Below are 16,519 nucleotides of genomic sequence, written 5' to 3'. Positions count from 1 at the left end.
TGCTATTGACCCGCGCTTCAGGGGGTCCCGCGGTGACGTGTACATTTATTTCCCCAAGGTCATTTTTCCCCTCTCCCCGAGAGGGTTGCAAAATATATATCATGAGAAGGGCCCCCCCCACTGTTATTTGTGCTACAGGCCCCACGGATCCTTAAACCAGCTCTGTAGGTATGCAAAGAAGCTAAGAAAAACAAAATATATTTTACAAAATATAGTAAAAAAAAAAAAGAAAAAAAAAGAGAAGCAAATTACATAACAGGCCAGACTATATTATATATCGTCAATCTTGGTTCAGACATACCAGCGTCAGACAGTGTATTAAAGACAGAGGTGAAGGGCGGGAATGGAAGGGAAATTAGGGGTTATTGATTTTGGAGAATAGACTCAAAACTAACCAGTAGAAACATATTTGAACCAGATCAAAAGGAGGGAAAATCACGGTGGATGCGACCAGCTCTGTCTAGTCAATATTGTCCATGTATATTAAAGTTTGAATACCATCCAGTATTAATGAAATGTCAACATTCATGAACTTTATGATGGTTATTAATAGGAATTTGCTAGGACGGCGTTCCATCAGATCTAGATGCTTCCACAATACCAGTTACACACAAAACTCTGGCGCTCAAGGGGTATTGTCTTACAAAATAAAGAATTTGATTGTTTGGATGGGTGAAATCGTCCTTATTTGTCATATTTTTCTGTGCACGAAGATCTGCTTTGAATCAGTCAACCAATCAGTCAAATCGTCCTTTTTGTCATAAATGTTTAAACACGGAGATCTACTTTGAATCAATCAATAAAATCGTCTTTATTGTCATATATGTCTGTGCATTCAGATCTGATTTGAATCAATCCATCAATCAAATCGACCTTATTGTCATATATGTCTGTGCACTGAGATCTGATTTGAATCAATCAATCAATCAATCAAATCGTCCTTATTGTCATATCTGTCTGTGCACTGAGATCTGCTTTGAATCAATCAATCAAATCATCCTTTTTGTCATATATGTCTGAGCACTGAGATCTGCTTTGAATCGATCGATCACTCACGTGGTACGTTTCTTTGAAGCTATGCAAAGATGTATGAAACCGATGACATATTTCCTGTTGTTCTGAAGACCATTAAACCAGTTACACAACACATGACTTCGCCAGTCATCACTGGAAATGAAAATACTAGTTATATAGTCATCTCAACTTAGTGGAACTGCTCACCATTTATTATTTAAATTCACCTTTGTTTTTGAATTGGAACGGCGATGGCTATTCATATCACCAATGCGCAGTAACACTTTGATTTTGTCATCGGCCTTCGTACCATATCGATCATTAAAAACCATGGGAGGCGTGAATCCATTATACTGCGCTAACGAAAATGTGACAAAACGTTTATCATGTTTATTGTGCTTTCGTGTTCGGCATCGAGATGGCGCAAAACGGTAATTGAAAAACAGTTTTATGTGTTTCGCCGCAAAGTAATCCGATTCGTTCATCCATCACAACACTAAGTTATTTTCATGAGAAATGATTAAACTGTTGTTTTGCTATGTTGCTGATTTTTCACGTCAGCGCCTTCTCATCAATGCATGCAAAGCGGCGAAAATGTAATCCCCATCCGACAAACGAAAGGTATCTGTTAAAAGCTTTTGTGTCAGACTTATTTTATTTTTTATTATTTAATAATTTACAGTAGATCATCCATATATATTTCTGTTCACGAGACACGGCATTGTTCAAAATACTAAAGACGCATTCGCTAGCCTGATCCAAGTCACGTTCAAATAAATATATATTACTTCGCCATCACCAATCAAAATGCAAGGCGTCCTTTTCCCATTAGTGGTTTGTATGTAGATAAGATAAGATAAGATAGCGCTGTATATATATATATATATATATATATATATATAGAGAGAGAGAGAGAGAGAGAGAGAGAGAGAGAGAGAGAGAGAGAGAGAGAGAGAGATTACTATATCATGAGCACTGATGAAAAAAACTATAACGCAAAATTTGATTTTTTTTAAATACTACCACCCCCATGTGACATTTGTAACGCTAAGACGACCCCGCCCTTTAAAATTATATAACGTTATCAATACCCTTTCCCCGCTTTCTCTGTCATTATGACGCAATTTGACACATTTTATTGGATGTTCTGTGTGTAGTTATGTTTGTTTGGTTTGGTAATAAATAGTATTCTAGATTTTTTAAAAGTCATTTGTTTTAGAACAAGATAGCAATGATTGGCTGCATTTTACTTTTTAAATGAAAATGAGATAGTTGTATTACAAATACTCCATCCCTCCTCCATAACGTTTCGTAATACCCCCCCCCCCCCCCCCCCCATAATACCCCCCCAAAGCGTTACGTTTTTGTTTAAACGGTCCCTTTTGCATTGTAAAACGAGGTTATAGTATAAAAATGGAAGTTACCAGCTATAACGACACTCCAGCACATTTAAAACTTGATAGTTTTTTTACTTTCATGAAAGTATGAACCTCAGAACCGCATTGAAAACAGTTAATATTCCAATGCTTTATCGTCGATTTTACTTCAAACGATCCGTGTATGTTAAAGAGGTACTCGTCTCTATACCTCGTCACCTACGAATGCCACCTACGAATGTCATATTATCGCTTCAATGTCCAAAACCCATCACTTAACAGAAGACCAACTTACAAGTCACGTGAGTACTGGAATTACACGCTTCTTTGATTTATTTAATACCGAGGGAAATTAGAAATGTCATATATCCTGAATGAAAATGTCACTACTTCCGCAGTCGAAACGTATAACAGAACTCTGATCGGAGATGAGGTATTTAGTAGGCATTGGAATCGGTATCTTCACCTCGGGGGATTTACAGCGGCAGACACACAGATTGGGTTTGAGAAGACAAAATACTTATCTTCAAACAAAAGAAAGAAATATATACATATACTGTGATATACATATACAAATACAATACATACACACACACACACACACACACACACACATAGACACACATATAGACATACACACAGACAGACACACACGCACACACACGCACACATACACACACACACACATACACACACACACACACACACACAGACACACACACATAGATACACACACATAGACACACACATACACACATATACATAGACACACACATACACACATAGACACACACACACACACATACACACACGCACACACACACATACACACACACACATACACACACAGAGATACACACACATACACACACACACACACAAACACATACACACAATTTTGGCAACAATGTCCTATTGGAATGGTTGTATTGAATTATATCTTCACATTGTAATAAAAACTGTCTCAAGAAATGGGATGACTGGAAGATATATTACATCCTTCTTATTCTTTCTTTCATTTCTTTTCTTTCTCCGAACAACTCAGTAGCCGATGTATATTTCGTGCTGGGGTGTCGTTGAACATTCATTCATTCATTCATTCATTCTCTCACCGATGTTTCTCAATGGGAGTGTGCGCGCGTGCATCTCTCTCTCTCTCTCTCTCTCTCTCTCTCTCTCTCTCTCTCTCTCTCTCTCTCTCTCTCTGTGTGTGTGTGTGTGTGTGTGCGTGCGTGCGTGTGTGTGTGTTTGTTAGTGTGTGTTGAACATTTTACATTTGTATTGTGTGTGTTTCTGTCTGTCTATATTCTCTCCATGTGTGTGTGTTCATGCATATTCATAAGGTTCATCATTGTGTGGATGTGTGGATGGATGGGTGGGTGGGTTCGGTTATGATGGTGTTTTTCTTGTCAGTAGACGTGAACACAAATCATAAAATGCAAATTTAATTGACAGCTGCAGTGTATACAAAACATAAAACAACCAATAAAACAAAACATAATTGTTTAAATACATTTTCGTATCACCATCGCTTGTATGGGACATTCTAGTTCACCTACATTATACAAATCATAGTTTGTTTTGTTTAACGACACCACTGGAGCACATTGATTAATTAATCGTCGGCTATTGGATGTCAAACATTTGGTAATTCTGACTCGTAGTCATCAGAGGAAACCCGTCACATTTTCCCTAATGAAGCAAGGGATCTTTTATATGCACTTTCCCATAGACAGGAAAGCACATACCACGGCCTTTATCCAGTTGTGATGCATTGGTTGGAACGATAAAAAAACCCAAATCAGTTGAATGGGTCCACCTAGGTGGTTCGATCCTGCGACGCACTCAACCGATTGAGATAAATCCCGACCCACAAAGCATAGAGACGAGAAACTGAAACCCGTGGGCCATATCTAGCCTAAAATAATTAGGGGGCAGTATTAAACGAATCAGGGCAGTATTAAACGAATTTGGGCAGTATTAAACGAATTAGGGCACGGCTTAAAGGCATACTGTCACGGATTTAAGGACCGTATTTCTCTAAAAATGGATAATAAATATAAATTACATTAATTGTTGGAAACTAAATCTAGCTATTGCATCAACTTAACTGAACCATGATGGAGTGAAATCCATGTCAACCCTTCCGGCAATTTTAGTTTTTGAATTATGGACCATTGCCATAATTCAATTATTTTTACAAAATATCATTAATAAATGGAGTATGGTGGTTATGAAGATGGTTGAATAAAGTACATTTAGGGACAAATCAAATTATTTTTGCTCAGGCAATACTTTGTTAGACCATTAAATAGGTCAGTGGTCTGTGACAATATGCCTTTAAGAACTTTTGAAATTAAGGCAGTAAATATTATGTCGAGTCGGTGTGTATTTTGTTATTTATTGATGATTTTTGGACATACTAGTTTTAGTATTTTGTGTGCACGTATTTCTCAATTATTTCGATTGATTATCATGTAAAATTAAATTAATTATTTAGAATGACAGAAATAAATCACAACTTTGGGGACTGACTTGCAAACAGACAATAAAGCGCCGAATTTACGAAGACAGGTGTTTAATCACTGTAAATACATGTAGTCACAGACGTGTAAGTCAAAGGTAGGCTTTGTAAATTCGGCACAAATGGTCAATAACTAAGTGAATCGAATATTCATAGGTCTGTTAACTAGATCGAACGTAACGATATTTGACCTATTGTATAAGTTTTATTAGTGAAGATTTAAGATAAAATTCCATTTATATTTAAATTTAACATTTTCCCCATACTGTGTCAATTGCTTTTTTGAGAAATCTATAAATATGCAAAAAGTTTTTTCTTCTTCTTTTGTTGTTTGACTATTTCATATAATACATATAAGGAGAAAATATGGTCATTTGTACTAAAATCTGTTCTAAAACCCTCTTGATTTTCTGTTGTTTAGATGTTTTAATCACAATAACAAATGTTAGTCTTATTTTCTATGTCAAAACGATATACGCCAGGGTGAGACACTTTCTCCTATTCTGTTCGCTATATATTTGAATGATCTACAAGATCTGTTAAGCATCAATGTAACGGTATACATTTGAAATATGTAAACAACCCTGATGTACTTATAATAATTACTTTGTTACTGTGTTACTTTATGCTGATGACGCTTTCAGTGATCTTTAGAAATCTTTAAATGTATTTTTAGAGTACTGTGATAATTGGAAATTAAAATCGAATTTGTTACCTTCGAAACAAGGGAACCGCCAAAAAATCATTTTGTTTAAATAGTATAAACATCGATATAGAAGACAGCTATAAAATACCGTGTCATTTTATGTACAAAACACCCTGGTTATTCTATCAATCCAAAAGAGCACTAGTAGTGCTCACAATTCAAGAAAGCTTTAACACTTAGAAAAAGAAACTTAAATATACCTATAGACAGTTAGCTTAAACTATTTGAAAGCACAGTTGTCCCTATATTCTTTTTAATATTGCTATTATTGAATGATATAAGATCATCAATATAGCGGACAGTAAAGTTTAAAATGTTAGCCAGATTCCTTTGTTTTGATTTAACCACAATAGTCAGAAATTCTTATTCATATGCTTAGTTTAAAAAATGTTTTTATTTAACGACACCACTGGAGCACATTGATCAGTTAATCATCGGCTATTGGATGTCAAACATTTGGTAATTCTGACTCGTAGTCATCTTTTCCCTAATGCAGCAAGGGATCTTTTATATGTACTTTCCCACAGACAGGAAAACACATACCACGGCCTTTGACCAGTTGTGGTTGGATCCACCGAGGTGATTCGATCCTGTTGATGGAACAAATTCTGGACCAGAATAATATGGAGTTGGGTAAAATATGCATACAATGAGCATGTCTTGAGGTATCTTGGAAGTTGAGATATGTAGACATCAAAATTGCTCGACATAAAAGGGACATTGACTATTGGAAAATTGAAGTCATCTATTTTGTCATAAAGAGACCAAACTCTTTTAATCTCTGTGAATCTCTATGCATCTCTATGTATTCAAACTCTTTGAATCTTTATGCATAGACATCTGATTTAATACCTTCAGATGTCTTTTATTTTTAACAATTGTGGGTACATCAATGGAAAGTAATCCGTAATTCTGCTATTATTGAATGGTATAACATTATTAATAAAAGTTAAAAGTTTTAGCCAGATTCCTTTGTTTTGATTTAACCAGATTAGTCAGAATTTTGATTTAACCAGATTAGTCAGAAATTCTAATCCATAGAGAAACAAATCAGCGAGTGGTGAAGCACAGTTGGTGTCCATGGGGATTCCTATATTTCCTGTCTACATGTCCTATCCCCAAATGTGACATATATATTACCAATGAGGAAATCGGTCTTTACGAATTGTCCAGATCCGTGGAAGATAGTTATGTATGTATTTATATCTTCGTTCACCGTTCTTGGTAACAAATATCCCATTGATTAAGGACTGTACTTTTTTTTCTTTAAAAGTTTGCCGTATGGGATTGTTGGACATATATACAATGTTGAAAAATCAAATATTTTAATATTATTGAACTTTGATCTGGATTGAGAGTGAATGTTTTCGAGTTAACTCTTTGGAATTCTTGAGAATCGAAATATGATTAATATGACTTGTCTCGAAGACCTTCTGACAATACCTAAAAAAAAGTCAGTCTTTGAGATGAGGCTTTGGTGGTGCAATTACTGGACCCCGCGATGTACCTCTCCTTGTATGGATTCTTATGAAGTTTTGGAATCCAGTACACCAGAGGAATAGACATGTCTTCAATTTTTTTAAGACAAGCCAAATTTGCGAAGGACAATTTCATGATGTTTGCATATTTATTTTTAAGACAAACAAAATATCAGCTATATTATATAAATACTTGTTAATAAACGCAACCGAACAAATGAGTAAATTGAAATGGTTAACTTACATTAACGAAACTCTAAACAAACTTAGAATGGCTAATTATTAGTTATGTCATAACATAACAAAAACATAAAATAGTTTATAAATTTCAAAGGCTAAAAGACCAATACTTGCAAGTGAAATACAACCTGAATACAAAATATCTTTCCTACAGATTATTCAAAACATTCTCGTTTGAAAAGCATCTTTTCCATTTATCTCAGACAGTTTGTAATTATGTTTAGTTTACTTCCGGACAAGTAATCATTTTCTACCTTTCAAAATAAGGAAATGGCAAAACGTAGAACAAAAAAAAAAGACTATGTTCTCTATGTAACATCAATTCAGATGATGCATTTCACTATATTTTCATAATGAAAGGAAACTATATATAGGCAAATACGTCCGCCCTAGGCCAAATACACTCAAATGGAAACAACTCCAGAAGAGTCTGTTATTAAAACACTATGTATTTTTACATTAACTCTATAATTAAATATATTTTTGAAAAGTAGATATTTCGAATTATTGTACATAAACTTTGCTATATAATTAGTTATGTTCTACTATGATACAGCTAACAGTTTAGTCAGTGTTCGATAAATGTTTTAGCCCTCACAGAAGCTTTGACCAATACCCAATGTAGTATAATAAAAAAAAGTTGATAATTTCCGCTAACCCAGGCTGAAAATGCACTAGCCGGGACCAAGGGCTAGTGGATCTATCGGACCCTGGGCCTGGTTTCTTCTAGTTTTGCATTTGCCATCTTGTTTTACTGCAGCTGCACAACATGTGTGTAAATCACCTCTATATATCGTCGATAGGTGATCCGAGTGTAAATAAATGTGTCTTCTATTCTGGAACTAGAATCGATGACTTTTAATTAATCAACCACTTGGCAAATGCATCGAAGGATTAAGCGTACCAATCCTGGACTCATACTCAGATTTATTCCGAAAATCTGCCCAAGAAAGACTTAATTGTATTTTTAGAGATAATAACTGGGTGCCGATAATGAGGTACAATGTAATTACAAAATCAGTGAACAAACCAGTAACTTCCTCCCTCTATGAATAAACCCACCCTAAAAACAAAACGAAAATTCCCCACTTTTTTTTTTTTTTTTTTTTTTTTTTTTTTTTTTTTTTTTTTTTACATTTCAGGCACGTCCCAAACATGCCGGGTGCCCCACCACTCTACCACCACCCAAAAACAAAACAAAATTTAAAAAAAGAAAAAAGAAAAGAAACTAACACTTACCTGTACAAAACACACTGCCCATAAAAAAGCAAATCCCCAGAAGGTAACTGTAACGATTAGCGACTTCATCATAGCACGAAACACATAAACATTACACACTGAAAGTTTTGGTTTAGACCATCAGTTGCCGTCTGCTATATAGCCAGGCCGTCTGCATCACCCAAAGCGACTTCTGCTACTACTGGTCTTGGTTTCACGCCAGGCAACCTTTATCGACCCTAACAACTACAACCACACTAACGGTATAACACACACAGACTCACACGGTTATGTTAATGATTGCGATCACTGGTCGGTTTTCCCACTTCCTGCTGAAATTACCAAATAAGACACCGCCAGCAGAAAGGTGATTGTTGCAACTGATGCTTTTCCAAAGCCTGTTACCGATTGTAAGGGAGAAAAATCGATATTTTCATCAACTCATCATCCCCCAGCTGGGGACAATTATGTGACACCGGGTACCGAAAATTAATTATGGACGCCAACACAAGTCAGGATGCCTTACAAATCTCTGAGTGGCAGGTGAAAAAGACTGCTACACAGCAAATGCGGGTCAAATAAGGGGAACCAAGGGGCCCGTTCCCCCTATATATATATTGATTTGCTTTCAATTAATCTGTTTTTTTTTGTAGGGTTCTTTTGGGCTGGTTTTTCCCCCATTGGATTGCCCTTTTGTCGATTAGGTCCATATAATTAAATACGCCCCTTTACCCTTAGTACTAAGCATACCTGTGTATTCAGAGGTAATTGCGTGGAAAAAAAATTCCACGGGGGAAGCGCGCAATCACAAAAGGGCACCTACAGTATTCCAAGGAACGTTATACAAAAAACAGTCTTCTTCCAAAAACACTCATTTCATCAAGACATTATGTCTTTTCCTCTGACAATTGTATTACACCGCAGTGGAAGAAATACCTATGTGATATTTATGTCTCTTCACATTGTGGAATATACCTTTTGAGAGTTCATGACCTCTGATCAGGTGATCGATTCTATTAATTAATGTTAGCAGCGTAATTTAACTAAATATATATTTTAATAATTTTGTTTAGCCTTGAATATGTTTATAATATTGTTTGTGTAAACTTCATTGATAGATGTGTGGCGTAGGAATGCAAAGTTTTGTTGAGAAATAGCTAAATGAAGTGACGTAAGCGACATCATTTCCCCGGTCTTTGATCTGTTAATTTTCACATCTTGTTTAGTTATTTTGGAAGTCAGTCTGTGCGATATTTGTTCATTGGTGTGAAATACTTATACGTTTGCCATCTTGTCAAAATATATGTATAATTGTATTATGTACCTCATATGCCGTGGTTTACGGCCTGAGAGTAAATAAAGTTCTGTTCTGTTCTGTTCTGTAATAAATAAAATACAGTACTCGTTCCCGTGTGACACCGTTTATATTACATCTCGTATGTTGAAAACACACTCATTGTAATTTAACCGGCCTCAGACGGGAAGTCGTTTAGTATTCTCTGTGTCTTTACTTTATAGATTAAGTAATGTATTTTGAGGGCACTTTTAAGTTCGGGGAAGAGGATCCCATCCGGATATTACAAAGTGATGAATGAAGGCAGTATTCCATCTGCGCGCTTCTCGACTCGGTGTGGACATACGGCTGTTAATGACCATAGAATGGATTTTTAAATGCATCCGTTTTCCGTGTTCCGCGTCCACAACGCGACCATACACATGCCATTCGGCCCTAAGTCTAAACTACCAAGTCAGGATGTCGCGTGACAGCATAATAAGCTTTGGATATATTACTGATACCTTACAGATTCAGCAGCAGATGTGTCAGATGTTCCTACAGGGTGTACACCACCAAATCAAATTCCATAGACGACAAAAGTAACATATGTCACTAAAACTCCTAACTGCAGCGTATCAACGACATATACACCACGGATATAAATACTACAGCCCCTCACCCTTAAAGTGAATTAGAAAAAAATTGTGGTGAAGCTGCTCATTTCAGAGATAATAGTTCCGCACAAAATTTGAGTACTTTTTTTACCAGGTACCCTATACAGTTTTCAGGCACAAGACACAGTGTCACAGTGGTACTAGATGAAATAAAATTGCAAACATTTAATACCCAGATGAAACTAATAAAAATTTGAACAAAAAAAACCTGTCACATTCATGACCAATTACAGGACTTTTTCGGTGCACCTCGAACTTTGACCCAGCCGGATGTTATTTGGTTTAGTACAATCTACAGTATAGGCTATATTACACCGTGATGAAAAAAGTATAAAGTTAACATACATTTTGCCTGTGATCGGTGACGCGGCTCGCCTATTCATATGATATTAATTATCAATACCAGGGACCAATTTTACAAAACATTGTATAGTAAACATAGTTTTGCACATAAAAAGTAAATCTACGACTAAATCACAATTGGTATTATTATTAACAGGATCATTAATATACTAGTAGTTTGGAGTATACATATTTAATTTTCTTTTGTCCTTACAATGCTTCACCATCCGTAATGATGTAGTTTTCTGCTTGAAATAGAAGCCAAACACATATAAGTTACACCTGACCGGTATAACTGTTAGTCGCAGACGTAAACTTACGATGTTTTGTGAAATTGGCTTCTGAGCCATACCTAAGGCTTAAATAACTTGGGGGAAGGGGGCGTGTGTGTTGTGTGTGTGTGTGTGTGTTGTGTGTTGTGTGTGTGTGTGTGTGTGTGTGTGTGTGTGTGTGTGTGTGTGATCATGGTTAAACAAAAAGGGTACTTTTAAACTAAAAAGGGCACCTTTTTGTTGTTTGTTTTTGTTTGTTTGTTTGTTTGATTTTGTTTTTTGTTTTGTTTTGTTTTTGTTTTGTTTTTTGTTTTTGTTTCTGTTTGGATTTTTTGTTGTTGGGTGGGGTTTTGTTTTGTTTGGGGGGTTTCTGGGGGGGGGGAGAGGTTTGGGTTTTTTTTTCTTTTTTGTGGGGGTGGATGGGTTTGGGCGAGGTCAACAGTTTGTTTGCCCTCGCTAAGTACGACAGTGGAATAAACCTAAAATAAGCATATATAGCAGCGAACCAATGGCATCCTTTCATTTGCTTTTATTAATGAGAAGACCTAATACACACATTATCAGTATTGAACAATGTTTCATATTTGATTTGTAATATTTACCGCTCGTCTCACACCGCCGTTTACGAAATATGATAAATTTTATAGTAGTAATTTAATATTTTTCAGATATCAGTAACAGTGACAGCTTTGATCAGCTAGAATATTTCCCTTTCTTAGCAATTAGCGTCCGTTGACAACGCGGATCAAAATGGGAGGTTTCCAGTTTCATAGTAATGTCTTTACATTATTTGCATACACGAATGCATGCACATAATAAACGGAGAAAAAGTACATAATCATTAAAGCATTTTTGCTTCAGGGCAAAACTACTGGGCATTAAGTATTTATTGTTATCCAATACTGCAACTAATTCTTCAGAAGACATATCAAAAATTTCTTTAATAATTTGAAATGAAAAACTTAGGGTAAGATGTTAAAAAAACATGAGTAATTATAATATACCATAACTGCGTTCTTTTGAAAATAATCTTATCTTTTTCTTTCTTCTATTTTTTTTCATATTCGTCTTGTTTTTTGTTTTGTTTTTTAATCCAAATCTTTTTGGGGCAGGACGTAGCTCAGTGGTAAAGCGCTCGCTTGATGTGCAGTCGGTTTGGGATCGAGTCCCGTCAGTGGGCCCATTGGGCTATTTGTTGTTCCAGCCAGCGCACCACGACTGATATATCAAAGGACGTGGTATGTGCTATCCTGTCTGTGGCATGGTGCATATACAAGATCCCTTGCTACTATTGGAAAAATGTAGCGGGTTTCCTCTTTAAAACTATATTTAAAATTTTTTTTAAAAAAGATATCCGATTACTGAGTTCCTGCTCTTCAGAAAGGACCATCTCTCTTGAACTATATTCAAACATTAAAAAAATATAAGTGATTCATCCTTCTTTCCAAGTCTGAAAATTTGAAATGAATATCTGCATTACATTGTGACAAAACTGTTTTTGACATTGGTCGACAAGGTGCACTATTAAGCATTAAGCATTCTGAAAGTACTACTAAAGCAATACAAATTTTCGTAACTTCTAAGTTCTGTAAAAAATGAATAAATCAAACTTGATATCTGTAACAGTACACGATAAAGCTATACACAACATTTAAACTCAATATCTTGAGGTATTGCGAAAAGAAAAATCCTGAAAACTATACGTGGGACAGATGAACAGACAGACAACCAGACTGGTTAAAGGACTAAAAAGCTGTGGAAGTTGGAAACATAACAACGGACATGAACATCACACCTCGACGTGAAAACAAATTAAGGTAAATGCTTAAAGGGACATTCCTGAGTTTGCTGCATAAAAATAAAATATTTCTACGATTAGACTTACATATTAAATATATTTTCTTGTTTAGAATAACAGTGTCTGTATATTAAATGTGTTTCTGGTATATTTGTAAGAAGCCCAATCTGGATTTTGTCTTCAAATAATTTTGTACACACAAAAACAAATATTTTAGGAAATAAAATGAAATTTAACCTAGTACAAATTTTAGAACGACCAGAAACATGTTTAATATACAACCACTAATAAAAAAAATATTATAATAATTAAAAAAAAAAAATATATATATATATATTTCATATATAATTACAATCGTATAATATATATATATATATATATATATATATATATATATATATATATATATATAAAATATAATAATAATTAAAAAATATATATATATATATATATATATATATATATTTCATATATAATTACAATCGTTAAAAAGTCTCTGTTAGTCAATAAAATATTTAAAATTGAAGCAAACTCAGGAATGTCCCTTTAATTGCTCCCCTAATTTGGATTCTGGGGAGCCATTTAAGATACTACCGTACTGATACCATATAAATTCACGTGCTATACTAAGGTTAGCTGAAAGTGTTTTTTTTTTAAAAACTAGTCTCAGGGGAGTGATGGGGAGCGAAAGTTATAGCTTCCCTTAAACGGCGAGGTTGACTAGCGGCGTTGTCATGCGATTTATCGCACAGACTAGTCGCATTCGATTTGTCGTAGCCACTCGAATCGTGTGTATGGGGAAAAAAGAAATGTTTTATTTAACGACGCACTCAACACATTTTAGTTACGGTTATATGGCGTCAGACATATGGTTAAGGACCACACAGATATTGAGAGAGGAAACCCGCTGTCGCCATTTCATGGGCTACTCTTTTCGATTAGCAGCAAGGGATCTTTTATATGCACCATCCCACAGACAGGGTAGTACATACCACAACCTTTGATGTACCAGTCGTGGTGCACTGGCTGGAACGAGAAAAATAGCGCAATAGGGCCACCGACGGGGATCGATCTCACGCCGACCGCGCATCGAGCGAGCGCTGAACTACTGGGCTATGACCCGCCTTGTGTATGGGAAGACGTTACGAATCTAAGTTAAAGTTGCCACAATGTATCATACGGAACAACACCCTTCAAAATACCTTTACCACAAATCTCACTTTCCACTGCTTTTAGACTTATTATTTGTAGCATATTCATAACTATGTTCTTTAAATGAGTACAGAACAAGGAGACATGGAATGAATGAATGAATGAACAGCCCATGTTTTATTTAACGACGCTCTCAACATATTTAATTACGGTTATAATGGCGTCAGACATATAGTGAAGAACCACAGAGATAATTAGAGAGGAAACCCGCTGCTGCCACTTCAATGGCTACTCTTTTCGATTAATTAGCAGCCAGGCATCCCACGGACAGGATAGTACATATACCACGGCCTTTGTTGCACCAATTGTGGAACACTGGCTGGAACGAGACATAGAAAACAGAAGCGGAGACATTTGAGCGTATTTCAAAATTCAAAGTTGGCGAAAGCTTGTTGTCATAGTCACGATAGTGCTGTAAGTGACAGTGTCAAAGAACTGGGAGGAAATACACCGGTCAGCCAGAGTTCAGACACCTTTATTGAACGTCACAAATCAATATCAGTTAATATATTATACTGATGACACATAACAGTTACAGACCCAGACGTTTTTATCACACTCGCCAGACCCAGACCCTGACTCAGTGTGTGCCAAACTCGGACGCCATAGTTACTCTTCGAAAAAAACGTAGGGGAACTCTAATAAGAATTTACAATTGCTAAAATTGTAAGGTATATTAGCTGTGGGGAATGTTTATATCATAATAGTGAATTAATTGAGCAAACATTACAACATGTAGTTCAGTATCACAGTAGGTTTTATAACCACCAAATATCTTGAAGGACGATTGGGGTCAGAAGTGAAATTTGAAAGTTGACGTTTTTTATCAGTAAATCGCAAATTCAAACAATAACAATTACTAAAACAAAACAATAACAACTGTATGATGAACAGAATGAAAAAGATTGACAGAAATAATGTTCCACAGTGATTAATCGACCTTCGTGAAAATAGTCAAAATCGAGAATGACACCCTTTGAACTTGTACGGGGCAATATATATATAAATGATATTTTCATATACTTACCATTTGTGACACCCAATAGCCGATGTGCATTTTTGTGCTGGGGTGTCATTAAACATTCATTCATTCATTGATTGTACGGGGCAACTGCGTGATGCACGTGCAAACTATGGAATGTGTTTCGGTGTGTTCAGACAGACCTGAACGTTCTTTACTAGGATGTCTATGGTCAAAACGTATGTTCGGTCTAATAGTTGATATTAACATTAATATTTCAGGTTCCCCTACCTTTTTTTGAAGAGTATATAACCATAATAACCATGTGCGTTGTTAAATAAAACATTTCTTTCTTCTTCTTTTTTTATTGGTGTTGGGTCTCTGGAAACAAATTTACTCCTATTCCACCCCCTCCCCCACCCCCTTAGAGATGAAACTCAGTAAAAAAAAAAATTCCATTAGTTGGAACGGATCTTTTATATTCACCATCCCACATACAGGATAGCACATACCACGGCCTTTGATATATCAGTCGTGATGCACTGGCTGTAACGAGAAATACCGACCACGCATGAAGCGAGCGCTTGACCACTGGGCTACGTTCCGCCCTCGCTCCTTTACTATGCCAATATAATTACGGCCGCGGTGACGTCGTTGTTAGGCCATCGGTCTACAGGCTGGTAGGTACTGGGTTCGGATCCCAGTCGAGGTATGGGATTTGAATCCAGATACCGACTCCAAACCCTGAGTGAGTGCTCCGCAAGGCTCAGTCGGTAGGTGTAAACCACTTGCATCGACCAGTGATCCATAACTGGTTCAACAAAGGCCATGGTTTGTGCTGTCCTGCCTGTGGGAAGCGCAAATAAAAGATCCCTTGCTGCCTGTCGTAAAAGAGTAGCCTATGTGGCGACAGCGGGTTTGTCCTCTAAACAAACAGTGTCAGAATGACCATATGTTTGACGTCCAATCGCCGATGATAAAAAAAATCAATGTGCTCTAGTGGCATCGTTAAATAAACCAAACTTTACTTTACATTAGTAGCTATAATAATGTAAAAACAACTACGACACGTCTCTGTTACAAAGTCCGTACCCAGGGGAACCCGTATGGGTGCAAAGGGGGAGGATCCGTTGAATATATTATACACATATTTGAGCTGCCTGTCATACTTTGCGAAGTACTCACTACCACAATCCATACAATAACAAAGACGTGTATGAAAATACTAACGAAACAAACTCGAGTCGCACATGTTACAACGCATCATCTGGCAAACTGATTGTAAACCTGACACACAGACTGGCAGAGATGTATAATTCATGCTATATACGCAGGTGCATTGGCGGATTCAATTACAGTGTTTGTGTGTGTGTGTGTGTGTGTGTGTGTGTGTGTGTGTGTGTGTTTGTGTACGTGCGTGTGTGCGTG

General features: G+C 36.2%; 1 protein-coding gene across 1 annotated transcript in view; it reads right to left on the bottom strand.

Moving 5' to 3' along the window:
- LOC121368046 (trichohyalin-like) overlaps positions 1-8,929 on the bottom strand; it is a 25,763-nt gene extending 16,834 nt beyond the window's left edge. The window contains exon 1 of the mRNA XM_041492562.1: positions 8,578-8,929. Within this exon, the coding sequence (XP_041348496.1) occupies positions 8,578-8,649 (72 nt within the window). The 5' untranslated portion in view covers positions 8,650-8,929. The remainder of the gene's footprint in view (positions 1-8,577) is intronic.
- Between the last annotated feature and the right edge of the window lie 7,590 nt (positions 8,930-16,519).

Source organism: Gigantopelta aegis, chromosome 3, assembly GCF_016097555.1.
Source record: "Gigantopelta aegis isolate Gae_Host chromosome 3, Gae_host_genome, whole genome shotgun sequence".
Taxonomy (NCBI): Eukaryota; Metazoa; Mollusca; class Gastropoda; order Neomphalida; family Peltospiridae; genus Gigantopelta; species Gigantopelta aegis.
This window is presented reverse-complemented; position numbering and strand designations above follow the sequence as displayed.